Source organism: Diadema antillarum, unplaced genomic scaffold (genome assembly GCF_040938485.1).
Source record: "Diadema antillarum isolate AM-2024a unplaced genomic scaffold, OU_Dant_1.0 seq00000063_RagTag, whole genome shotgun sequence".
In the NCBI taxonomy this organism is placed as follows: domain Eukaryota; kingdom Metazoa; phylum Echinodermata; class Echinoidea; order Diadematoida; family Diadematidae; genus Diadema; species Diadema antillarum.
Genome location: NW_027271166.1, coordinates 1143199 through 1170678, shown reverse-complemented (window position 1 = coordinate 1170678; position 27480 = coordinate 1143199). Strand labels below are relative to the sequence as shown.

Sequence of the window (27480 nt, the reverse complement as noted above, 5' to 3'; positions counted from 1 at the left end):
TTGTTTGTAGCGGTGATTGCATGGATATATTGCAAAATTGCTGTGGAAGCATCGAGAAGGCACAACGACATTCCTCGCATTCCATTTATATGTCCACACCACATTATACACACACGGTGTGGTATGGTGATGCGCGACGTTCGTGATCGTTGTGTGTGTAAACAACGTGGCGTGTAGGGGATGTTGTTATCTTGGCACTTGTACTTGCTCAGCTCAGTTATTTACACAGCAAGGGATTACCTTGCGAGAGTTGAGCAAGCCTTGACCATACCGAGACAAAGAAATATTATCGTATTATGCACAGGGTTATTCAGTCAGTGATGAAGAATTAAAGATTTTGCTGTTGATTGTTGCAGACATGTGTACATTTGTCATTACAAGTGTAATATAGTACAGGCCTATTTTTTTTTTTAAATCAAAAAATAATGGACCTGTACCTACTTAGAAAGTATGATGCCTATTGAAACAATGTGTAGAACTAACCTTAGAACCCTATGTTTATTATATGCAGGTATGACTCGTTATTCACTTTATTGGTTAACAAAGCAATAGTCTTCCTCTATTTGTTATCATTGTACCTATAAACATCTACAGAGGTCTACAACAGATGTTCTGAAGGAAAGAGAATATCTGAAAACTTAAGATTAAATTTGGGAATTTGTTACCGGTACATCTGTAGTTCACAACAAACATTGCTGTCATTCCAGAAAAAAAATAATGTGTATTAACAGCATCTAAACAAAACCAATGATGCCTTGTTGATTAATATTTATATGTTTACATGAAAGGGGAGATGATGAGTATTGGAAGGAATTAGAATTATAATTGTATTATGATGTGCCCCAGACCTTATTTGAAGACAACCAAAATATGCCTTTCATGTCAAGTTATTTGTTAATGCCATGCAGCCAGGAAGACATTAATTGGATTAAATTCATTTTTTGTCCTTTACCCCTAAAATCTGCAACTAAAGATATATGCACAGCCAAATCCACACCAAGTGTTATGAAATGCCAAAATGATAGTAAATAGAACCTTTGCACATGTGATGATGCGTAGATGATAGCACACTATTGTGTTTCTGTTGCTGCAACCACCACCTACAGTGTATGTTCCTTGAGTTGATTATGATGACAAAAAATTTTCTAACAAATTTGATAAGTACTCATACAGTGTAGTACAGTGAACTCCTGTTATAACGAAGTCCTTGGGACAGGCAGTTTTCTTTCGACATATAGAAATTTCATCATATACATAACTAATAAACAATACAAAACAAAGAGCCTGTAATGTTGCAGCCTGCATAATTAGTTCCTTGTAAAGTCTGGATTTTCGTTATAACCATGTTCATTATAACGGGAGTGCACCGTACCGCTTTACCAGTGTTGCATATTCCAACCATGTTCTTTGTATTGCTACCTACTGAATATGCTGAGGATAATTATGATAGTTACAATCAAGTACTAGTAATTTCAATGATGATGATTGAGATAATTAGGCCTACAATCGAGTAATGATGCCAACATTACTCCTACTCACAACTTGCAACCATGTTGCCTGTGTTGCCCACCACAACCAGCAACAAGGATCTCTGCGGTACAAGGAGGAAGGGAACCAGTTCTACAAGGAGGAGAAGTATGAGGAGGCCATCGTGGCCTACACCCAGGCCCTGAACCTGGGCCAGGACCTAGACGACAAGGACCGATCCGTCTTCTACAAGAACAGGTCGGCCTGCCACCTCAAGCTGGAACAGTACGACCAGGCAGCGCAGGATGCGACTGCAGGTATAACGTTTTGACCGTCAACCCCTCTTATAACCATCTCCCGACTTCAGATATTTGAAAAATGCTGTTGACATTAAATTGTACATAGATATATCACCAAAGAGTTACCGGTACAGTAACTCTTCATGCGCTCAGGCACCCAGCTTGATGTGCCATTTTTTTTTTCTCATCATCAGCAACTAGTAATCCTGCCAATGGGGGTACTTGTAGATTAGCAAGCTCACTCAGGTGTAGCCATGTACCTAAGTCCAACAGGAGGGCCATGGTGACATAATAGGGATTTGGGTGATTCAAAGGTAATCTTTATTCATTAAGTGTATTTTGCTTCCAGACATATTTTGGCAAAGAAAGTGTGATAAGGGTTGATAGGATATTTCACTCGACAGAATTACTCATTGACGTAAGCATGTTGTATTTTGTAATATCACTTTCACGCTACTGTATTAATCCTTAAATACCTGTTGTCCCTTTTATGGCAAGACCTCGTATCTCTACTTACATATATTGAAAATCCTCCTTACTCAATTTTGAATATGAAAAATATTGATGTGAGTTTTAAAACAGAACAATTACTAATATAATTCAAAAGCTATGTTTCTGCATTATTTGATATCAACATCTGATGATGTTTTGCAGAAAAAAAGGTCTGTTTTAGCTCCTTTGAAAATTCATAATTTTGAGATTGAAGGCCTTCCACCCCAGGGATGTTATGTCAACTGTTCTATTGATTAAGGTACCTGACATTCTCTTTCATTGAAACATTAATTCCTCTCTAGCATTGGCCTGCTATCCATTTGATGTGACTGTCCCTTTGCTAGTACAGTGGTTCTTGATCATGAATCCAACCAATTCTGTACGGTAATCAGGGGCAGATTAGGAATTTAAAAGGGGAGGCACCTTTACAAAATTAAAGGGGGTGATCCCACCCCCATTTTTTCTTTTTATTTCTTTTGTTTCGACAAAAAATAAAGAGGGGGGTGCGCGCCCGCTGCGCCTCCCTCTGGATCCGCCACTGGTATTGTGTTACAAGTCCCAATTTGTAAGATATTACACCTCCAAAATATATCAAGCATGAAGGATCGAAATGCAAAAAAACAGCACCCATCATTAGTTGCTACATAGGGATTTTGTACATTGGAGGTAAAAGAAGAAGTGCTATTACTGGTACTTGGTATATCTCTCCCGTAGCACTGGACCTCACTCCGTCCGACTTCAAGGCCTTGTTCAGGAAGTGCCAGGCACTCGAGGCAATGGGCAGAGTGGAGGAGGCCTTCAAAGACGCGATGAAACTCAACCACCTTGATCCCAACAACAAGGCAGTGCAGGGCATGCTGGGAAGGATGAATGCCTTTCTCAAAGAAAAGGTGAGCAGAGAGCATTTGGCTTTTAAAATGGAGTACCAATATGATGATGTCACAGTCTTTTATCATAGCCAGGATAGCTTGGGTTGGAACCAATTGCCCGCATAAACACCTGGACCAGATGAGGTTGGTGCAAACCAGTTTCCATGGTGATGGATGCATGATTATGACATCACACTTTGGAACAGTAGAGACACAATAGAAATAAACAACATTGAGGAGTGGGGAAGTTGAACATAACTAAATTTAAAGTGAATTGAATTGAATTAGATTTGTGCCATTCACATTTAAGATGTGCAATTCAGAATAAGCAAACCTCTCACTACCAACTATGTCTGTCTAATAGGAATATTCTTTTGCTATTTTTCATGACAAAAAAGAGGTGTATTAAACCTTTCATCCCATTTTCTGCCAACACCAAACAGTTATGTACAATGTATGCCTACTGTAAAACCTGAAATGTTTGCTTGCACTTTAATTGCGCAATTTCGAGAGAGCCAAGATTCGCGAAATTAAAATGCACGCAAAAGTTATTCGCGAAATTAAAATGCATGCAAAAGTTCTTGTCTATACTACATGCATTGAATGCCCGTGACACTTTGCAAAAATGTCATGCCACGAAAGTATCTTGCTTTTCAGTATAGATGGATGAAAAATTTTATTTTGGAGTACTTTTTCCATATATTAGTAATAGTGTAATTGTATTCCGTTATCCAAGTACTATGCAAGTGCTAGGACGTAATTCATGTAGACCACAAGTACACAAGTGTTTATTTTTGTGAAAAGTGATTTACCGACTATTGTTTTTTTTTTCCTCATAGTTCTCTATATTGACAAATGCCATGTATCATTTATATATCTTTCAATTTTTTCTACACACATGATTTGAATTTCTAAAGATAAATATACAGCCATTCTATAAGCTAATAATACATAATTGACATTCATTCAGTCATTTATTTTTTATTTATTTTTTCAAGCTTGTCGGTCCATGACCCTGCACACAGATACAACAGTGAACCCATGTTGGGTTAATGACTGTGAATTTGTTTCTCTCCAGATGAAGAGCATGTCGTCAACAAACAGCAAAGTGGAACAGATGTTTGCTGCCCTCAATGACCCATCTACAGATGCGGAAAAGCGAAGACAGGTATGCTCCATTGGTAGCCTGATGTTGTTAATCACCTTGAATTTGAGTAATCAAGATAGATATAATTTTTTTTTCAATGAATGTAGGAAATGCACACTCGGATCTCATGGAAATGTTTATTCCAGGAATATTGTATATTTGCTGCCCTCAATGACCCATCTACAGATGCAGAAAAGTGAAGACAAGTATGCTCTGATTCTAGCTTGATGTTGTTAAAGGCTCACTTTGAATTTAAGTAGTTAAGATTGATATATTTTTTTTTCAATGAATGTGAGGATATGCAAACTTGGATCTCATGGAAATGTTTATTCCAGGAATATTGTATGGAAAAGTCATGTTGATTCATATAGAGATGGGTAAGTGAGACAGAGATATTATTTCTTATGATCATGAAATTTGCAATTTTGCTATCTAGATGCTCAAAATGTTTGTCATTAATGATGGTTCATTGTGTAAACCCCACTGTGGCAATAACTTTGTGCTGCTGAATGTTGAGTTGTTTGAATGTCACAACTTTTTCGTGTGTTTTGATTAGAGATGTGTGAAAATGTTTGTACACGTGAATTGTTGCAAAGAAATGCTAGCCAGGGCAGGGGCCAGCCACACTACTGCTGTCATTCCATGTGATGGTTTGGCAGCAGCCCTGCATCTTGTTCATGCACGCCCTCTTTTGTTTTCCTTGTACACAGGGCGGTGAGTTATCTTAGTCGGTAGCGCATCTGCCTTCCACCCAAGTGGCTTGGGTTTGATACACAAGTCTCACTGAGCAATGTTGTGTCCCCTCTAGTAAGAGGCCAGACACTCTGTCCCTCGGATAAGACATAAGATGGAGGTCCCGTGTGTGAGAGAGTCACAACTCATGCACGTAAAAGAACCAGCTTCATTCATTCATTGTAAAGAGCAGGGTGTTTACACCGGTGAACTCACATCCGACTGGACCCATGGAAGACCAGCTAGTATAGCTGAATATGAGCTATCCAGCCATCTTCTCAGATGGATATGAACAAACAAACAAAACAAACAAAAGCATTCATAGCTTGTTTTGGTAATTGTGCCTTTTTTTTTTTTTCAGGCTGCCAATAATCTGATCGTCCTCGCCAGGGAACCGGCCGGAGCCGAGAGGATCTTTGCCGAGAGGGGAGTGGATCGCATGAAGCTGCTCATCAAGTCCGACGACACGGAGCTGAAACTGGCCGGACTGAGGGTCATGTCCTGTCTGTGCAATGGCCACAAAGCGCGGGTGAGGTCAAAGGTCATAAATGTGGTACTGCATGGATTGACACCGTTTTGAGGTTTTGCAAATTAATCCATATTATGCCATACACAATAATTGTAGGTCGTAAGTGTTATATTTATCAAGTTGCAACTCAATCAGCAATTCTGTGAGTGATTAAAGTTGTGACTGAAGACATAGGTGTATGCTATATGAGATTATTTAATGAAATATTGGACAATTGCCTGATAAACCGATTTTTGAGGTATGTTGCCACATAGGTCTAATTTGTATAAAGTGTATATCTCTCGAAACGCTTAGCCCTCTTTTTTACACATTGTATGCACTTTTAAGTACATACATGCGTGTAAAGTGTTAAATAAGAATGATTATAGTGACAGGGCTGGATTTTAAGTCAAAATTGATGAAATTTGTTGGTTTCTTATTGCTTTTTTCTTGTCATTTTAGTGATTTGTTAGCTCAATAAAGCTGAGTTAAGTTGATGGAATAAGAATTTAAGCAGGCAAACAGACAACACACATATGCACACACACTACTAGCACCTACACAACTTAGCTACTGGTACACCTGACAGTTTTTCTTGTCTTCTCTCTTCCATTAGGCCATGGCAGTTATTAGGGAACTCACCCTCCCGACCCTGGCCGAGTACTTCGCGGTGAACTCCGAAGCGATCACTTGCGCTGCGGCCGGAATCCTGCTGACCGCCATCCAGGCCATGCTGGTTCCAGACAAGAACCAGGCCAGGAACAGTGATGCTGCTCTAGTACCAGGTACTGTTTGTCTCGGTCCTGGTCCTTGGCATGCTACCCTTTAGCCCATGGAGTACTGGGGGAATTTCGCCCCAGAAATAAGCTTTAAATTGGCACCCCTAAATCTTATGGCATATGTTTTATCGGAGAAAACCAGAGTAAAAATTGACTGAACACAAAGATAGAAAAGTTGATATTAAGAAAAGTAGAATGTACAAAGTTTACAGGATTTTTAAATTTTTATTGGCATTTTGAGAGAGAAACTAAAATGAAAAATCTCTTAAAAACGTAGCCAATTTAAGATTCAGTAATGAATTTATCAGCGAAGAGGTTTTGGTAATTCTGCAACTGAAAGAAACAGTTATGAAATTATATCAACAACACAGGGCTTGGAGGAAAGTATGAGAGGAAAAAAAGTGAATGTATCTGCATTAACTTAACTAAGTGGTACATTTTTTTCATCTGTGCAAATGTTATAATGCTGTTCGTTTCATGGTAATATGGGTTTTGTTTTAGTGCTATTGACCCTATATCAAACATGCTGATTTCTCGCCTTTCTCATGTATCAAATCTCTGTTCTAAATTTTTGCCAGCTCTGTCTAGTCTAAAAAAAAAATTCATTTGTCATCGTGTTCCACTTTCAGTATGAAATTTTCATGATGTAAAATGAACAATAATCCCTGCAGACTCTTGCATTTACTTGTCCTCACAAATAGTCATAAATGAAAATATAAGTATGTAATGCATACTGTCATATTTTGAATGATTAATTATCCTTTTTTTCCCAAAGAAAAAAAAAATGATCAGTTTACCTTATATTGATATGCTAAGTTTTCATTATGAATTAGTCTTAAGTGACTATGGGAAAGTACTCATCTGTGATGAATTTAAGATTTGCTGTCATCAAATCCACAGGTGCTGAAAACTCCAAGTTTTCAATTCAGAGAATGCAATATTACTTTTGTGTCCCTGAAAAAAGACCTCTACAGACAACCCAACCATTCTAAATTTGGAGGAAAGAACCAGAATAAATTTCGACCATTCCCAGCTCTTCTTTCAATTAGAATTTGTTATTCTCCCTGATAATTTTACTACACACTTCTATCTGAAATGCTGTTTCCTGCTTCGGAGCCAAATCATCGCTATTTTTTAGTCAGAAAGGTTGGAAAGTCTGCCTTTATGGCCGAAGCCCAGAAAATATATGTCAACCTTTTTCGAGGGTAATTAAAATGTCTCTCCTCTGTATTCAACATGACAGATTCTTCGCAAGAGTTCAAAGGTCTCCTCATGTTCTTCCTGGGTCTCCTGACGAGTTCGTCGGTGTCAGGCTACGGCCGCGATGCCGTCATCGACATGATCATCAAGTTCATTCCCAAGAAGGAGGGAGCAGGGAGAGCAATGGCTTTTCTCACAAATGGAGGTAAAAATTCAACACGTCCTAAAATAAAACCCAACAGAAATTACCCTCACATGGCTCTTTCTTCTGCAAGTGCCCCATGTTTCAGTAAAATTTTGCTGGATAGATATTCAAATGAGCGATTCTTGTTTGAAACCATTAGTCTTTCTTTTTGTGCTCAGTTGATATCCCAAATCTTAGATTAAAAGTGAGATGTACTTTGATATTATTCTACTTGTATTTATCATGAAAATCCAAATTTGAATATAATCAAACGAAGATCTTCACGTCTTAGTGTACAGTACATATGATTTTGATCGTCTGCTAAACTAGGTCTGCACAAGCTGTTGACAGTGGCTGGTCAGGTTCCTGCACTCAAGCGTCTTCCAGTGACTCCAAACACGCAGATGCATGCGTCTGTCGCCCTCGACAAGCTCTATTGTGAGATGCGGGGGGACAAACAGAGGGCGTACTTCCAGGATTTAGCAGACAAATTTGTCAGGTGAGTAGAGAGGTGATACAGAGAGAGAGAGAGAGAGTAATTGCAAAGTGTAGCTTCCATCATTTAAAAAAAAAAAAATCTTAGCGATACCTATTTCAGGTGTCAAACTAGGTGTGTGTATCATTACACAACATTTACTCCTACGACAATTGCTCCAATCTGATTTTCTCCAAGGACTTCAGGTGAGGGTTAGGGTTTTAGATTTTGTTTCATGTGAGGATTAGGGTTAGGTTTAGGGCTATGTCTGTGGGTAGGTTTTATGTTTGGCTTAGCGTGCAGATATTTCATGAGAGCAATTGTTCCAGGAGCAAATGTCATGGAACCATGTGTATGTGAAAGGATGTAGTTGTGTGATTGACAACCTAATAGCCTTTAAGTCTGGCATGTTGGGACTTGAGATTATTCCAACTTAAATTAACATTTATGGCTCTGACTTGATAATACCAATGCTGATTTCCATTATGAAACAGTGAACTGTGATTCCTTTCAAGTATTTGTCATTGAGATTTTGCTTGTGCTTTTGTCTGATTTGTCTTAATCTTTGCCCACATGAAAGTTATTGTAATAGAATAGAATTCTGTCAAATATTTGCTCCATTTGACACACATAGCAGCAGTTAGTTTACATTACAGTTTTTACATTACACTTTCTTGGTATATATTTGGAGTTTTACATGACAAGAGCACAGCTGTGAATCTTCATAAGTTTGTTTGATTTTCCAGATAATGTTGAAAATGAATACCATGGATTCCTGCTGATTTTGTTGGATATACCCACTGAAAATTTATATGTAAATGCCATTAAGTCCAACATGATTCGTGATAATTTTGTTTGATATCTCCAGTGAAAATTATATGTAAAATCCACGGAGCCCTGATGATTTTGTTTGATATCCCATGTGAATAATTCAGTGTAAATGCCATTAGGTCTAGCATGATTCCTGATAATTTTGTTTAATACTCCCAGGGAAAAATTCAATGTCAATACTTTAAGTCCAACGCGATTCCTGATGATTTTATGGAATATCCTCAGCGAAAAATTCAATGTGAATACCGTTAAGTCCAACATGGTTCCTGATAGTTTTGTTTGATATGTCCAGTGAAAATTAAATGTTAATACATTGTACCATGGAACCCTGATGATTTTATTTGATTACCTCAGTGAATGATTCAGTGATAGTGCCATTTAGTCCAACACGACTTTTTTTGATATCCCCAGTGAAAAATTCAACGTGAATACCATGGAGTCCAACATGGAGGTCCTGACCGCCATCTCGTCACTCATCCAGGGTCCGACGGAGGTCGGCAACAAGCTCCTGAGCCGTGAGGGCGTGCTTCAGGTCATGATCGCCATGGCGGCCAGCCACGACGTCCTCCATCAGGTGAGATTTGGAAGTGCGATGACGGTGACATAACCTCCCCTCCTTCTCAAAGAGGAACATACTAGAATGACGATAGATGCCAAATATTTAGCAAGTCTTATTCTTTATGCCTCCGCCAACGAAGTGGCCGGAGGCATTATGTTTTCGGGTCGTCCGTCCGTCCGTCCGTCCGTCCGTCCCGTTTTGTTTTTGTTGATATCTCAAAAACCGTGTGGTGGTTTTACATCAAACTTGGTATGAGGGTATATCCTGGGAGGATAATACTTTGTTTGGATTTTAGGGTCACAAGGTCAAAGGTCACAGGATATTTTGTGAAAAAAAGGTTGAAATTTCATGTTTTTCTCCATATCTTGCAAATGGTTCAAGGTATCTCCATGGAGCTTGGTATATATGCATGTACCGATGGGCAGTGATTATCTAGGGAAGTTGGGGGTCATGGGTCAAAGGTCAGGTGGTCAAAGGTCAAGGTCAACTCCTCAAAATATCACTACTTTCCTTATATTTATGCAATGCCTGAAGGATTTTTTTAACTTGATGTATGCATGTATTACCCAATATACATGTATACTCTGTGGGATGTTTCTTGCCAGAAGGTCAAAGGTCAAGTGAAAGTACTAAATTGCACTTTTTCCTCCATATCTCGAAAGTAACTCAAGGTATCATCATGAAACTTACATATTTATGCATGTTCTACCTAACAGTGATTCTCTTTGGAACTGTGAGGTCAAAGGTCAAAGGCCAGGTTTAGATAATACTATTTTACCATTTGATACTGAAATTATACTTTTTCCCAATACCTTGAAAATTACTCAATGCATAAACTTATAAAAGGGTCAAAAGTCAAGTAAAAATCATCAGTTCCCCAAATACCTGCACTCTGACGTTTTAATCATTCATCCAATTGAACCTAGTTCTAGGAAAGTGAACATTCACCACATTTGTGGCAAACCTGTCATTTTAATATTTTGCCAATTGTGTGAAACTGTCATCACACATTGTCAAGACATTGTACTATAGACCTATTAGGAGAACCATGCATTATGGCGGAGGCATACCAGTCGCCGTAGCGACATTTCTAGTTTGGTGTTGTTGCAAATTGGGACTGCTGAAAATTTTCATTTTGTATCATTTGTTTGTTTTTCTTTTCCACCCTAGAAAATAGCCCTGGAAGCTATCGTCCATGCTGCGGGCAAAAAAGAGCACTGCACGGGAATCTTACAGAACAGCGTGACCATCCTAAAGGAACTCTACAAATCTGGCAACGAACACATCAAGGTGAGGGCGCTGGTCGGTCTGTGCAAGCTAGGGTCTGCCGGCGGAACAGATTACAGCCTGAAGTCATTTGCGGACGGATCGACGCTGAATCTCGCCAAGGAGGTGAGAGGGTGAGTTGAATTGTTTACCTTTGGTTTGTATTGTGAGCTGGTCTTCCATTATGGTAGGCTTTTACTCAAACTCCCTGGGAAGTATTCCAGTTATTACAGAGAAGATTTCTGAAATAAATGTGTAGTGAATGAATGCAGGAATATTTATAGTAGAATACATCGGCAAAGTTGGAGGAAAATCGGACAAAATTCATGAATTTGGGAAGTCTTGATGCCACCATCACTAGATAAGAAGACTACAAGAGTCTGTCACATCACTACAGAACAATGATATAAAGGACATATAGAGAGCATTCCTCAAAATTTTATTTTATGAAAAGGACACATTTCTTCTAAACTTGTTACTGACTTATGTATGGTTATAGCATTCCACTTTGTTTCTGAAACAGGTATTAGAGTCAATTTAATACTTTTTCTGTATTCTAGAAAAGTGAAAACATGTTGAATTCTCTTTTACATTTTCTTTATTCCGTTGTTCTGCAGTGATGTCACAAACTGGTGTAGTCATCTCATCCAGCGATGGCGGCACCAGCACTTTTAAAATTAATAGCTTTTGAACAGAGCATCCAGATTTCCTCAAGCTTTCACCGATGTGTTGTGTTCTACTAATATAGCTGCATTCACACAATCCACATGTATACCGTATGTCCCCCCAAAATTACAACGTGACCCTGTGGCAATGATAATTTTAAGTATATTGAAACAATCCAAATACAATTACAGGGTATGAAACTATAACTTATTGCCCACATCTTACAGAAAACCCCATCTGATTTGCTTCAGTGGTCAAAGAGAAATGAGGAGTTTTGTAGAGCATGTCAGGGATCCCTTCCCTCCAAGTTCTATCCGTTGTGTTCACACATTATGCAGTTCCAAGAGCATCCAAGTGCTAAACTTGGAAGAATCAGACTCATGACATGCTTTACAATGTTCCACATTTCTCTGTGACCACTTTATGAATGGGGACTTTTGCAAAATATAGCTAAGATGTTATGTTTTAAGACCCTGAAGTAGCATTTAGACTGCCTAATGATATTGGAAGTTATCACTGCGAATATCCTATTGTAATATTTTTTTGTACAGGGGTTGATTCTGCTTTCATGCTATCCTCTCTTTACCTTTCTATCTCTCTCTCTCTGCTTTGTAGTTTTTTGGTCAATGCCCAAAAGGATCATGACCTGAAGAAGTGGGCAGCAGAGGGCCTAGCGTACCTCTCCCTCGACGCTGATGTCAAGGAAGCCATTGTAAATGACTCGGAAGCCCTGGTAGCACTTGTTGAACTTGCAAAGGTGAGCCTTGTCATTTTCATTTCCCTAAAATGTCTTGTAACTAGAATAATGAAGTGAATTATCAGTTCGTATATACTCTGCCACCAGTGTTTTAGTTGTATTTGTACCTACTAAATTATTAGTTGATTGCGATTAAAATGCTGGTTGTATTAAATGTGCTATTGAATTTACTGAACACAGCAAGGTATTCTCAAAGTGTTGTGACAGTTAAGACAATGTGTGATGTGGCTGTGATGCAAAATGATTTCATGCTGCTTATTCACATCCTATACATTTTGATTCCATGACATTCAGGGCTATGTATCTTATGCACTGTCCTTTAAAACTGTTCATGTGGTTTTGAGATATAATGTTTATTATGTTTTAACGGTGTGCAGATGAATGCTCCTGCCATCTGCCAAGTCCTTCTTTGTTAGTGTTGAAATATCATGACAAGTAGAACAGTATGCAATTGAGTTCCACTACGCTGTACTTTGCTAATTGGTTGTCAATATAGAGATGTACTTATATTTATGTGGACATAAAGATGTAGGTGTACCATGACAATGACAATGAGAGACAAATAGATAATGATAAACAACAACTTCATGACTTTATTTAAAGGGTTTGTACAGTTCTGGTCGAGGTGAAGATTTAGCTTTTAACGTTTTGCCAGAAACTACTCTATGAGATGTCAAAGAGCCTGCAGTTCTAAGGGGTATCAAAAGTTTATTCGATGAAAATCGGTTTTGAAATGGCTGAGATATCCTAAAACAAGGTGAAACAAAGATATCCTAATAAAGTTGTGGCATGTCGCCTTTTATTATTAGCACTTTTTGGGATATCTCAGCCATTCGAAAACCAATTTTCATCAAATAAACGTTGAATCCTTCTTAAAATTCTTTTCATATTTCATAAGAGGCTTTTCATTATCTCACTTACGAATGTTCAAAACATGAATCCCTACCTCAGCCAGTACTGTACAGTCCCTTTAAGCTGAAGATGTGACCTGTGCAGTAAACTTACTGGAGTGGAGATTTGACGTGAAAAATTATATCATTCTTCAATTACAATAGTATGGTTGAATGATTTATTTCACGATAATGTTGATGACATACAAATGCATGCTGCTGCAGTCCTCTGCTACATGTGACCTTTGAACCCAAACCTGCCCATGTGTATCAGACAGCGGACAAGACGGTGTTGTACGGTGTGGTCTCCACCTTTGTCAACCTGACGAACAGCTATGACAAGGAGAAGCCGGACCCCCAGCTCGTAGAATTGGCACGCTATGCCAAGCAACACCTACCTGAGGACCATCCAAAGGTAACATCTATCTTTCTCTAATAATAATAATAATGATGATGATAATAATAATAAGAATGATAATAATAATGATAATAATAATGATGATGATGATGATGATGATGATGATGATGATAATAATAATAATAATAATAGTGATAATAATTATAATAAGGTCTTATTTACCCAGGGTAGCCTCTTCAGTGTTGCCACTGATCTACCAGAGGGCCCTGCTATTATTATTACCCTAGCATTGACAGGTACACATTTATACACTTGGGTCGAGGGGGACAAAGTGGGTAAAAGCATCTTGTCCAAGGACGTAAGCTCTGGGTGGGATTCGAACTCGGGTCCTCCGATTGGGAGTTGGGAGTCTTATCCACTGTGCCACAGCACATAGCTTTATGGCGCTTGACACAGAAGGCAGTGATAATGTAAAAGAGGAAACATTTCGCTGCATGGAACTTTAGCGAATTGGAGACGATGGCCTCCTTTGCAGCATGAAGCTTTCATGAATCGCCACTGGCATTCAATGCATTGTTTGGACAAACACTTTCACATGCATTTTCTTTTGCAAATCTTTGTTTCCTTGCAAGATTTGCGATAAAATTTATGCGTGCGAAAATGTGTGGGGTTTTTTTCAGTAATTATCAGCAGGGTAAACAGTGCTTATTTCATGGGTTTGGGAGACTTTGATGACACATATGTCAACCTCATATCAAGAAAGGCATTTGACCTTGGCAGGGGTTTTAAAATCCTTTTTCGTTGATATTGTTTTATACTGTCACTGCAAGGCATCTACCCCTTAACCCAATAGCACATTTGATACTTGCCAAGTAAGGTAATAATATTTGAGCATTTTAATCATTTGCATTGAATTAGTTTTTAAGAATGTAGACACTTTTGAATGGTTTCTTGGCATCATCATCTGTAAAAATGGAAATTTATGACAAGTTGTTGAATAAAGTCGGTAGAGAGCCTGTAGGAATTGGAATCTTTAGTTAATGTCATGACTAGAAAGAGTGAAACTAAAAGTGGGTTACACAGAACAGTGGAATACATGCAACTGATTCCAAAATTGCATTGTTTCCAGGAGTCCCTAACATTATTACCCTGGGATGAATCAATGTTTAGGAAAAAAAACAAACAACAACAACAACAACAACAACAACAACAACAACAACAACAACAACAACAACAACAACAACAACAACAACAACAACAACAACAACAACAACAACAACAACCAAATTGTAGTAGCTATTTGTCGAGCTATTTAAAAGTCTCCATAAACTTCAAATATATTTTGACAAGTGACACAACATTTAATTTGCTCCTGTGACAGTTGCCTCGGTCTTATTTTCTCCAAGGACTTTGGGTTAGCATTGGAATTGTGATAGGATTTTAAGTTTAGGTTGATGTGAGGATAAGGATTAGGGTTAGGGTTATGTTAGTGGGTGAAATGTGTGTTTTGCTCAATAGAGTTCAGATATTTCATGGGAGCAGCATTGTCGCAGGAGCAAATGTCTTAGAACCATTTTGACCTGTTGCAATATTTTCAATGTTCGCTGTTTCCAGGATGACAAGAAATATTTGGATGCAAGAATGAAGAAGCTCCTTAAAGCTGGCATTGTTCCTGCTCTTGTGTCTCTGTCAAAGACGGAGAGTGAAAACAGTCGAGAGCTGCTAAGCAGGTAAGCCCTTGGTCTTGGAACGAATTGTGACATTTTATAGTCTTCGAGCCCTCCCTGAAATGTGTCTATTAAAATAGTGTCAAACTTCTTCTGAATGTGTTGCTTGAAGTCAGAAATAGCAAGAGTTGAAACTTTTAACATGATCTGTAAGGCAATATGAAGGTTTTGAAATAATATGATATAATATATAAATGTATATATATATATATATATATATATATATATATGTTCTTTTTTTTTTGGGGGGGGGATGATATTATATGTATAGATGTGCATGGAAAGTGGCTTACTTTTCATGAATTAAATATGATTTTATTGGCCATTTTGAGATTTGCAGACTATGGAAGGGCTATTTATGACTTCACTTATCACCACCATTATCATTGTTATCATCATCAGCATTACTCTCAAATCTGTCTATAGTGGCCACCCAAGGGAGAAGAAAAAAAGTGGCCATTGTAGACAGGTGGCCACTCTAGACAGGGTCGTTAACATGGCATTTCACTCGGGGGATTCTGTTTAGTTGTCGCATTATGGCAGGTGGTCGCTGTAGGCAAGTTTGACTGTACTTTCATTAATTTCATTGTAGTTAAATTTGACTTCATTTTGACTGTTTCCTCTGCTGTGTGTATCTTGCCAGGGTCTACCTGGCCTTGGTAGAAGACACGGAACACAGAGGGCTCATGGTCCAACAAGGCGGGGCCAAGGCGCTGGTCCCTCTGGCCAACGAGGGAACCCTGGAAGGCAAGACCAGGGCTGCCCAGGCCCTCGCCAAGATTGGGATCACCATGAACCCAGAAATAGCCTTCCCAGGACAGAGGGTGAGTGTGAGAATTCCACTTGAGCTTGGATGGGACCCAAGAAGTTATGCGCTCACTGCCCATATGTGATGTATGTCCCCCCCAAAAAAATTACAATCGGATTTCTGCATTGATAACTTTCAGTATGATTAAACCCTTTGAATGATATTTCAGGGTCTGAATATGTAACATCTTGCCTATATTTTGCAGAAAGCCCTATTCAAGTTGGTTAAGTGGTCACAGAGAAATGTGGAACATTGTCTGTTTCTTCCAAGTTTAGCACTTGGATGCTCTTGGAACTGCATATTAATGTGTGAACACATTGGACAGAACTTGGAGGGAAGGGATTCCTGGCTTTCTCTACAAAGATCCTCATTTCTCTTTGACCACTGAAGCAAATCAAATGGGGTTTTCTGTAAGATGTGGGTAATAAGTTATAGTTTTATACCCTGAAATCATATGTGGATTGATTTACTAGTTTTAAAGTTATTGTTGCAGAGGGTCCCGTTGTATTTTTTTTTGAATGCCTCCGCCACGAAGTGGTGCCGGAGGCATTATGTTTTCGGGTTGTCCGTCCATCCGTCCGTACGTCCGTACGTAGGTCCGTCCGCATTTGTTTACGCGATAACTTGAGTAATATTGGCTGGAATTTTACCAAACTTGTTCCAAGTATAAAGTATGATGGGGCGATTACTTGATTAGATTTTGGGTGAAATCGGCTAAAGGTCAAAGGTCAAGGTCAAATCATGAAATTGTATTCGTTTACGCGATAACTCAAGACTGGATCAAGCAAATTTCACCAAACTGTATCTGAGGATGATGTATGATGGGACAATTACTTGATTAGTTTTGTAGTGAAATCGGACAGAGGTCAAAGGTCAAAGATCAAGGTCAAATCCTTAAATTTATCTGTTTACGTGATAACTCAAAACTGGATGAAGCAGCTTTCGCCAAACTTGGTCCAAGGATGTTGTATGATGGGGCAATTAGTTGAGTAGATTTTAGTGACATTGGCAAGAGGCCAAAGGTCAAAAGGTCAAGGTCAAATGCAAAAAATGTTGCTATTTCCCCCATATCTATGCAATGCCCAAAGGTATTTTCTTGAAACTTAGTGTAGACATGTACTACTGCGTAAAGATTCTCCAGAGAGAGTTTCACGTCATAAGGTCAAAGGTCAAAAGGTCAAAGGTTAGGTGAAAATTTTGCAATATCACTTTTCTCGCGAATGGTTCAGTGTATCTTCATGGAACTTGGTACATACGCATGTACTGACTGGCAGGGATTATCTAGGGAATTTAGGGGTCATGGGTCAATAGTCAGAGGTCAAAGGTCAAGGTCAACTCCTCAAAATTTTGCTATTACCTTCCATATACTAGTATATATGCAATGCTTGCATTATTAGTTTTAAAACTTAATATATACATGTTGTCAAAGGGTCTCAGAAGACGACCACAATTATAAACCGAATACAGTGAATTATCGTTTCAACTCAAGTGGGTCATCCGACTCTTTTATTCAACCAAAGTACGAAAAGGAAGAAAAAGGAAGAAAAATACAAAACAAATTTTTTTTGTATATAAACAAATTGTTATATTATCCTCCTTTCTGCTAAGTCCCTATATAAGCGCATGCATTTCTACGTATGAAAACCCCCCTATGAATAAAGTCCCTACATTATCCATGGCACTTTCCCGTTGTCGATAACCGCGCGATGCCTGTACAGGGTTGCTCATGCGAAGCCGGATCCTGGCGTCGGATACGCGGTTCACGCGAGGTGGCTGACGCCTGTTCCTGCAGTCCGTCGCGGCGTGAAGCGTATACGGGTGTGGCAGCACGGCGTGGCCGGATACACACGGTCGATTGGCGTGGGTATTGTCCGGTTCGCGTGTGTCTGCCTGGTTCTGTCCACAGCGGGGCGTGGGATTACTCGAAGACTCAAAGACTGGGCGGTATCCGACTCCGGATACGTCCTCGGACAAGTCCGGATACTCAGTGCCTGGATACGGACGGCTATGAATATAACAACAATCCCTTGTCAAAATACATTTCTACCCGACTATTAATCCTCAACTCCTATAATACAACATTTGTGCTCACCATTGCAGGACTGTGTTAAGGTACAAATGTATCCGAACATCCTCAGCTTATTATCACATTAACTTTCTTCTTTCCTGTTCATTTTGACCTTTCTTACAAAAAAATATGAAAGTTTATGACACATTTCGGTTCTGTTGCAATAAATTGCCACACATTGAAATGCATAAGCAAAGCTATACTCAATTGAATGAACCTCTGCGAGTAATTACAAATTCACACCATTAATGGGACAGTTATCACCACCCAGCGATAGAATTAATCTACCAAACAATACAAATCTCTCCCGTAAAAGCTCACTCTTTTCTAGCTGCTTTTACTAATCTTGCATATAATTATGCTCTTTACACTGTATCTCTCGTCGATTTAACATTCATATCCGAATTTCAGAGAAACCAGACTTTCGCTTACCATTAATTTCTGTGTCTGAATCGATTCACAGCTACGCTTTATCGATCCTCATACATATCGTCCTTGGCGTAGATATGTGTATCAACACAAATTGATAATATTACTAATATCATGATTATGACAATTATCAGAAAAAATGTCGTAGCAATTACACCAGCAACAAAACTCATCGTTCAGGATTAAAATCTAATTGCCATTTCTTTCACTCAAACGATCTCATTTTTGACGTAATACAAATAACCTAACCCTCTCGCTACCGAACCAGTCCTCCTTCTGGCTTAAATATTTTGGCTCATTACGTACACAAAAACAAACATCATTTCAAGCTATATTTCAAAAACCTCACGTGGTGTATTTGCTTTATACTCTTTAACATTAACATTTCTTTATTACTATTCTAATCGATTAAAAAAAAAAAAGGATTTCTTTCCTACCGGGTGCTAAATTGAGTAATAATACCAAATTCTGCAAACTTACAGCTTCTCGGTTCCTTTTCCTTTTTGAGTGACGGCCAGCGGTGTCTACGGGGAATGCACCAAGCGACGCAGCCGAATTAAATGCAATGATGCTCAGGCCCTGTTCTTGGCTTGTCAACCCGTCTGCGCACCTTCTCGCCAGCAAGCCTCAAATGCAACTGTTCACTCTCACTGCTCACTCACTTCACACTCACACCCTAACCATACATTCCTGTCACATACTATTCAAATCGTATTTAAATTATTATTCCAAAATATTTGTCTCCAGATCACCAGCTCCCTCTATTGACACCAAAACAAACTATACTCTATCACCAATGTCAGATTCATTTTGACACATGTATTACCTAATGGAGATTCTCTGGGAAATTTCCAGCCAGAAGGTCAAAGGTCAAAGGTTAAGGGTCAAAGGCCAGGTTTAAATGCAAAAAGAAAACTATTTTGTACTGTAATTACACTCTTTCTTCATACCTTGAAAATTACTCAATGCATAAACTTACAAAAGGGTTGGTCAGAAGTCACGTAGAAATTGTCAATTCCCCAAATATGTGTGCCTGCACTCTTAGACAATTACAGCAAACCCAGTTCAAGGAAAGTGAACATTCAAGATATTTCTGACAAACCTGTCATTTCAATAGTTTGCCAGTTATGTGAAACTGTCATCACACCTTGTGAAGACATTGTACTATACACCTATTGGGAGAATCATGCATTATGGCGGAGGCATCAGTCGCCATAGCGACATTTCTAGTTGGACATGCGATATAAAATTTCGGTGATCATAAAGAGATGTATATATAGAAGAGCCCTATTTTGTAACAGCAGACTGCGGGTGCTCCGTGCACTTACCGAACAATTGTACATTGATTACATAAACTTTTTAACGTTTTTGTGAATCCGCACTCCTTGATTTGGCTGCTCCTTGGCCAATAGTAGGCGAGCAAGGAGTGCTGTCCGCCATGAGGGGCAAGCCTACATGAGCGCCTCACTCTGTACACTCACAGGGCAATTGTACAGGGCGTATTGAGAGTACGCACTCTAGTACCTACAACTGTAGGCCTATATGTGGGATCATATCGTCGGTTGAGAATGATAAGGGCGTTAAGTGACCACAAAACCCATAGTGTTCGAAACAACTTAAAGCCCTTCTCATTCTCAACAGACGATATGTTGCTGGTAGTATCACAGTGACTCATTAGTTCAGCAGTCAAGATATTACTGTAAATGGCATATATTTTATAATTATTTTGCATGTCAGCTGATATCAACAAAATGAAAAATACACAAAAATATTGCCTCCAGTTACAGAATATAGTGTACCTCATTTCGAAGGTGAGAATTGGCAAACTTTTTTTTTTGAGAAATAATAACACTTCTGTTTCTAATTCCTAATACCCTCATTGAGCTTCTAAATAGTAATTTCAACTAGTTATAAACTTATCTCGCTAGTCCAGATTCGCAAAATATGCTCACAGAATGTCTGGTGTATACAGCATCTCTTATGGATGGGACTTAAGTCTTTGTGTGCCATGGTGGAAACCTCCTGTGTGCCACATTATTCTGAGATGCCAATGTAGTCGTTGAGAAAACATTTTTTTTTTTTCTTTTTTTTTAATCTATGTAACTTTTATAGCTTTCTGTTGAGCTGGACATGTAGTGAACAAAGTTTTAGAGAAAATAACAACCTTTGCTTTGATGCTATTTTATGTCAATCTATGATTGCTTTTCTTTCAAATGACCTGTAGCTACATTACTGTAAAGCATGACTTTTGCACACAAAACAGTGGCAGAAACTTTGATTTTACACACAAATCCAGTAGGGAACGCCGATTGATAGTAAATCACCACATTAAATACTAGCTTGATATGAGAGGAAAGGAATGGCGAGAAACACTTTCATTATACTGTGGCATTTGGTGATTTATCCATCGGTTTGTGTGGCTTGGTACTTTTTAGCAGAGTATGCGAAGTTTGCACGCAGTCGATTGCGTCGGGCGTGCGAACATGGCACATAAAGAGGTAAAGGGCACCTTCAGATTTGTTAAGCATGAGTCAGCTGTGTGCTGTCCCTAACATTTATTTCCCCTTTTCTCCCCTCATGTCATGTTCATGTCTATTCCCCCCTCCCACACAGCATTTGGAGGTGGTCCGACCTCTGATTGGTCTCCTTCACATCGAGAGGACGGGCCTCCAGAACTTTGAGGCCCTCATGGCTCTGACGAACCTCGCCGCCATGAACGATACTGTCAGGTACGTGGCTGATTTCTCCCACGCTTGGTGTGCCAAGAGTTCATGATGATTATTGTCAGTAAGGTTAGATTTTATCAGGGATTTGAGAAATTGAATAGTTGGTAATTAAATCACACATAGACACTTGTCGGAAGGTCACTTTTTTTTTTTTAAATGTGGTGATTTTATGCTCTTTACAGAGATTTGCACTTCTCTATTAATAGCTATCTCAAATGCAATCATTGTTATAATTCTGACCTTCATCATTCTTTTTTTCCCCTTTAGGCATCCTAGTTTTCTTTCTTTACCTTCTAACCAAAGATAGTAGAGATAACAAGATACGAAGGCGCGCGATAACAATGGACACAAAATGGCTACCCTACATGACGATACAAAAGAGACCTAAGTACAAACTCAGTACACCTAGAAACATCATTCATTTCCAAAGACAGTGGTATTTTTATTATCTTAAAAAGATTTAAAAATTATAGTCGTAGCTTTTTTTCGATTAAGGGTATTATTTTGAAGAACGGGATTTTAAAGTAATAAGGATTATTTCGTGGAGGTAAAAATTTGGCAACAACATGATCTCACAATCAAAGACGCTTGATAAACAACAACATCTTCAAAGACAGCGCGTCTCAGGCAAAGACGCCCATCACCTGAGACGCGCTGTCCCTGAAGCCGCTGCTGTTGTTTATCAAGTGTCAAGACAGCGCGTCTCAGGTGACGTGTGTAATACGCATGAGGACCGCGCGCTGTCCATTTGTTTTGTACAGGATTAGCGTGCACTTTCGTGTCTTATTAGTTAAGCGTCTTTGCTTCTAACTTGTTCTTCTCAGTCTCTTCTTTTTTCTCTTCCTTGTCTTCTTCAAATTCTTCCTTAGTATTTCCTCATCATTTTTTTGTTATTTTGCTTGTTATTATTTTGTCTTTATTTTCCTGCTTTTTCTCATGTATCTCCTTTAGCTTCATTCACAGTGTTCTTGTTTATTTATATTTTTGTTTTTGCATGTACTTCCCTTTCTGCTGTCTTCCACTTCACTTTCTTCTATATTTTTTTTCTTCTCATTTTTCATTCCTTTTTTCAACTTTCTGTCTTATGTCCAACTTCCTATATCCTCTTCTCTCATGGATTGGATAAATTGGGAATAGCAGACCTCCCAACCATTGTGAGTTTGGAGAACAGATTCTGAATTTAACCATTCCCAGCTCTTGTTTCAGTAAAAGTTTCCCTATTTTTCTTGATAATTTTACTACACAGTCCTGTGGGGACTGCTGTTCTTTTTTCTTTTTTTTTTGTAAATGTTGAGCTAACTCCATATTTTACAATCAGAATGGCAGAGAGGTCTGGAATAGAGACCAGAGAAGTGTTTCTTAAAAGATATGAAGAGTTTGGATACAAGAACTACTATATCCATTTTTTAAAATTTGAGGTGTTTGAGATTTGATCTGCTGAAAAACAAATAAAATGATTGAGACTCATTTGGTAATCTTTACATCACTTCAAAAGTATTTCTTGTCATGTAGTGAGTGCAGTTTCTTCGAAAAGATTAAATTTTTCTCCATTTGATTATGACTTTACTTGGAAATATATGAAAATGGCAATTACCCATTTTTGCATTCAAACGCTTCATATGTTGTTATTGAAAACATTATTCAGGATTTCTTCATTTCTTAACAGAAACATGTTATTGTTCTCATTGACACTACAGGAATAGGATCATAAAAGAGGAAGGCTTTTCCCAAATAGAGAACTACATGTTTGAGGACCACGACATGATCAAGAGAGCTGCTACCGAGTGCATGTGCAATCTAGTCTTAAATGAGAGGGTGAGTCTCTATGAACCATCATAATATTGGAGTGACAGTGTTTGCACAGATGATGATACATAGAGTGCGTGAAACATGAATGGAAGTGCAGTCGAGTCACAAATGATGAAGCAATTCTCTATGAATCTTCACGTACTGGAGTGCAGTTTGTGAACTGATATGTAGCACTGAGTGTGTGTGCCATCTAGAGCTAAATGAGATAGTGAGCCATTTATGAATCTTAAAATTTCAGTGACTATAGTTCAATCTAGTCCTAATTGGGATGGTCAATATCTATGAATCTATCATTGATACTGTAATCCTGTGAGTGATGGTGTGGTCAAACAGCAGTGAAAAATGCCCGTTGCCATTATAAGGGACTGTAAGGGACTATACAGTACTGGTTGAGGTGAGGATTCAGGTTTATAACTTTGTGAGATAATGAAAAATCTTTTATGAAATATGAAAGAGCATGTAATTTCAAGAAGATTTCATTATTTATTTGATGAAAATTGGCCACGAAATGGCTAAGATATCCAAAAAAAGAAATGTTCCTAATAAGATTTACAGGCCATGGCTTTTATCACAATCTCCTTGTTTTTCCTTGTTTAGATATCTCAGTTTTTTTAAAACTGATTTTTATCAAATAAAGTTTTGATTTCCCTTAGAACCGTTTGCTCTTTCTAACATTTCATTGAGTGGTTTCTAAATATCTCGTTACATGTTGCAAGCTGAATCCTGACCTCAGCCAGTACTGTACTGTCCCTTTAAAGTAACAATAGGCTTTTTTGGAGGGTTTTTTTTTAGGTTCTCTGCAGTGCACATTTTTGTGTCTCATGTGCAAGCTCTTTTACTGTAAAACTGGAATTTTTCTCATGCATTTTAATTTCATGAATTTTGCAAAGCCAAGATTCACAGAATTAAAATACACATGAAAGTCCTTGTCTACACTAAATGCACTGAATGTGAGTGGCAATTCGCCAAATTTAATGCCACGATAAAGTCGCCAGCTTCAATTTGTGAAAAATTTCATGCCACGAAAAGTTCTTGCTTTACAGTATTCTGTCTCAGTCATTTATCTGAAAGTTGCATTCGGTTCAGGATAAATTCCAGTCATAAGGCAAAAGTTACAACTTTCTCTTGCATCTGAGTCCCACCTCTGCAAAGAAAATGAGGTGTAAATTGTTTAATCATGTCTTTATTCAAGTTCATAGGCAGTGTTGGAAGGACATGTACACATACAAGAAAACCAGGTTCACTGTTTCATTCAAAATGAATGGCAGGTTAAGACACGTACATGGGGTACAAAAAACTATTGAAGTTTACATCACCGCAACACAAAATACATACCGTATCACACACAAACTGTCAAATATTAATCAATCAAATATCAATACATGTAATATTACTGCGTTACAATAGGGTGTGCATATTTGAGGTTTTTAAACACGCACTAAAGTGCATGCTCTAGTTCCTGCTAGGGCGAGGCGTGCCACGCAGCTGAGGGTTTGTGACATATCAAAGGCTTCAATATTGGGAAATTGGGGCGACTTTCAGCGTGCATGTGTATGGGTGGAAATCACCTATCTCTGTGGAAGAACAAGATCAGTGGTGGAAATGAGCTGCTTGCTTGGCTGAGGTCTGCACTCTCAAGGTGCTCCTCCTGTTTATATATCTGTATTATTTCTTGATTCTTCATTCTCCGTTCAAAAAAAGAAGAAAAAAAAATAGTAGCATTCATGGATCCAATCCCCGTGGCTACTAGCACTTGCATTACAGAGAACATTTAAAAACAGACAAGAGCATTTCCATGTAGATACTTTGTTTGAGAAGATGTGCCAGTAAGATTAAGCATTCATTTTTTTTTCTCTTGAGTTATAGTTCAGACCAAAACATGTTTCAAGGAGACAGAGAGGAGAAACCAGGATGACAAGCAATATTGTATATTTTCCCCAATTATATTTAGTGAGTCTAATTTTGGGGGAATCGGGACTTCCTGACAATTTCGCTAGTAGTTCACTTCGCGATTGTGGAGTACAGTACTGAATGGAGAAATTTGTTTGTGTATATGACATTAATGTCGAGATAAGAGGTAACATTTTGGCATGTTTTTAAATTTGTGAATATCACCCGACTGGCAAAATTCGCAAAGATGCATGTAAAGATCTCGAGAATTATTCGCCATATACAGTATTTCCCGTTGCTGTTGCAGTGCAGATCGTTTTTATGCCTCCGCCACGAAGTGGTGCCGGAGGCATTATGTTTTCGGGTTGTCCGTCCGTCCGTCCTTCTGTCTGTCCGTCCGTCCGTCCGTCCTTCCGTCCGTCCGTCCTTCCGTCCGTCCGTCCTTCCGTCCGTCCGTCCTTCCGTCCGTCCGTAATGAATTTTGTGGACAGGGTAACTATCAAAACCTTTTGAGGTATCCTAATGAAACTTGGCATGTATGTGTATTAGGGGGTGAAGTTGTGCCTATCAACTTTTGGGTGCACATGCTCAAGGTCAAAGGTCAAAAGGTCAAGGTCAAATGCTTAAAATGTCACTATCTCCCCCATATCTATGCAATGCCTGAAGATATTTTCTTGAAACTTAGTGTATACATGTATTAGCCAATTAAGATTCTGTGGTGAAAGTTTGGGGTCATGAGGTCAAAAGGTCAAAGGTCAAAAGGTCAAGTAAAATGTTAAAATTTCACTTTTTTCTCTGTATCTTGGAAATTGCTCAAGGTGTCTTTATGGAACAAAGTATATTTGCATGTAATGACTGGCAGGGTTATCTAGGGAATTTGGGGTTCATGGGGTCAAAGGTCAGGGGTCAAAGGTCAAGGGCAATACTTCAAAATGTTACTATTTTCCTTATATTTATGCAATGCAGCAGGATTATTATTTTTTTAACTTGATGTATGCATGTATAACCCACTAGAGATTCTCTGGGATTTTTTTTTTTTTTTAGCCAAAAAGGTAAAAGGTCAAAGATCAAGTGAAAGTGCTGAACTTACTTCTTTCTCCATATCTCGGAAGTGGCTCAAGTTATTTTTAAACTTAGTACATATTTATGTATGTTCTGCCTGACAGTGATTCTCTTATGAATCAAAGGTTAGATGAAAATGATAACAATTTACTGTTCAATACAGAAATTGCACTTTTTCTCCATACCTTGAAAATTACTCAAGTGCGTAAACTTGTGAAAGGGTCAAAGTCGAAGTTAAAGTTCTTTACCCGTTGAGGACTAGTCCCGAGTATACTCGGGCAGGTGTCTATGGGAAATGCGTGTTGTAGCAAAATCAAACCGTCCTCAACGGGTTAAATCCCCAAATACATGCTCTCTTATTCATCCAATTAAACATAGGTCAAGGAAGGTGAACATTCGATACATTTGTGACAAACATATCATTTTAATATTTTGCCAATTTTGTGAAAATGTAATCACACATTGTCCACATGTACTACAGACCTATTAGGAGAATCGTGCATTATGGCGGAGGCATACCAGTCGCCATAGCGACATTTCTAGTTTCTTCATGAGATCCAAGATTATATGCGTGCCGTACCAGCAAAAGTTCCTTTTGTTGTTAAACTAGAAAGTTTGCAAGAGTCTGGCCTGTATAGAAAAAAAAAAAACTAACTGTATTCTAATAGTTCCAAGTTTTGAAATGCACTTGATGGACAAAGATGATCATGATTTGGAACAAAAAGACTTGTGGGATATACTCCTGAGTAGGAGAACATGAAATGCAGAAGGACAGCTATGCAAAAGGCATGAGCTATCTTGAAATCTTAAGTACTTAGATTGAGATTTGAGAAGTTTGAGTCCATGATTCATGCCAGCTCCCTACGGACATAAAGCTTTTAAGTCCTTCTTGTAGGTCTTTTTTTCAGGCCTTTAAACACGTGGGACAAGTTTTTTGGCCCTGCCTCGTGGGCTGTGCTTTGAAGGTGAAGGGGAGTCGTGGGAGTTTTGCCTTACATTTCTCTAAAGCTTATAAATGGCATACCTGGAGAGGAGAATATAATTGAAATGTGTCCCTTTTAGAATTGATTGTTCCATGGCACCTACAGGAGTTTTGTATGGGAAACAACAGAGGGCGCTTCACTGCTCTCTATTTGACAAGATTCCGAAATCCCTTTAGACTCTGTGAAGCAGTACCCACCTGCTCTCGGCGGCGGGCAGAAGGTATGGTGTGAAAAGAAGGGTGGCTGACCGGCATTTATGGAGATTTATCGAGTGACTCCTTTTGACTGGAAATCAAATTATATGAGATGATACTATTACATTACATGTATAATCGAAATGGGAAAAATGCTTTGAATAACACATTTTTGCTCACAATCCACTTTGCCTCCAAATGTGATATCCATCTCAGGAACAAAACATAGCACTTACGATCACCCACACTGACGCGCATATGAAATAAATGTATTTACAGCCACAAGCACATCAAAATGGAAACAA

General features: G+C 38.6%; 1 protein-coding gene across 1 annotated transcript in view; it reads left to right on the top strand.

Annotated features, from left to right (window-relative positions):
• Positions 1 to 3059: 3059 nt before the first annotated feature.
• LOC139725879 (protein unc-45 homolog B-like) overlaps positions 3060 to 27480 on the top strand; it is a 46787-nt gene continuing 22366 nt past the window's right edge. Inside the window, exons 1-14 of the mRNA XM_071636956.1 lie at positions 3060 to 3148; positions 4206 to 4295; positions 5368 to 5535; positions 6131 to 6299; positions 7537 to 7698; positions 8008 to 8176; positions 9395 to 9557; positions 10713 to 10942; positions 12090 to 12231; positions 13396 to 13536; positions 15094 to 15209; positions 15850 to 16030; positions 21125 to 21240; positions 22935 to 23052. Coding sequence (XP_071493057.1) covers positions 3068 to 3148; positions 4206 to 4295; positions 5368 to 5535; positions 6131 to 6299; positions 7537 to 7698; positions 8008 to 8176; positions 9395 to 9557; positions 10713 to 10942; positions 12090 to 12231; positions 13396 to 13536; positions 15094 to 15209; positions 15850 to 16030; positions 21125 to 21240; positions 22935 to 23052 — 2046 coding nt within the window. The 5' untranslated portion in view covers positions 3060 to 3067. The remainder of the gene's footprint in view (positions 3149 to 4205; positions 4296 to 5367; positions 5536 to 6130; positions 6300 to 7536; positions 7699 to 8007; positions 8177 to 9394; positions 9558 to 10712; positions 10943 to 12089; positions 12232 to 13395; positions 13537 to 15093; positions 15210 to 15849; positions 16031 to 21124; positions 21241 to 22934; positions 23053 to 27480) is intronic.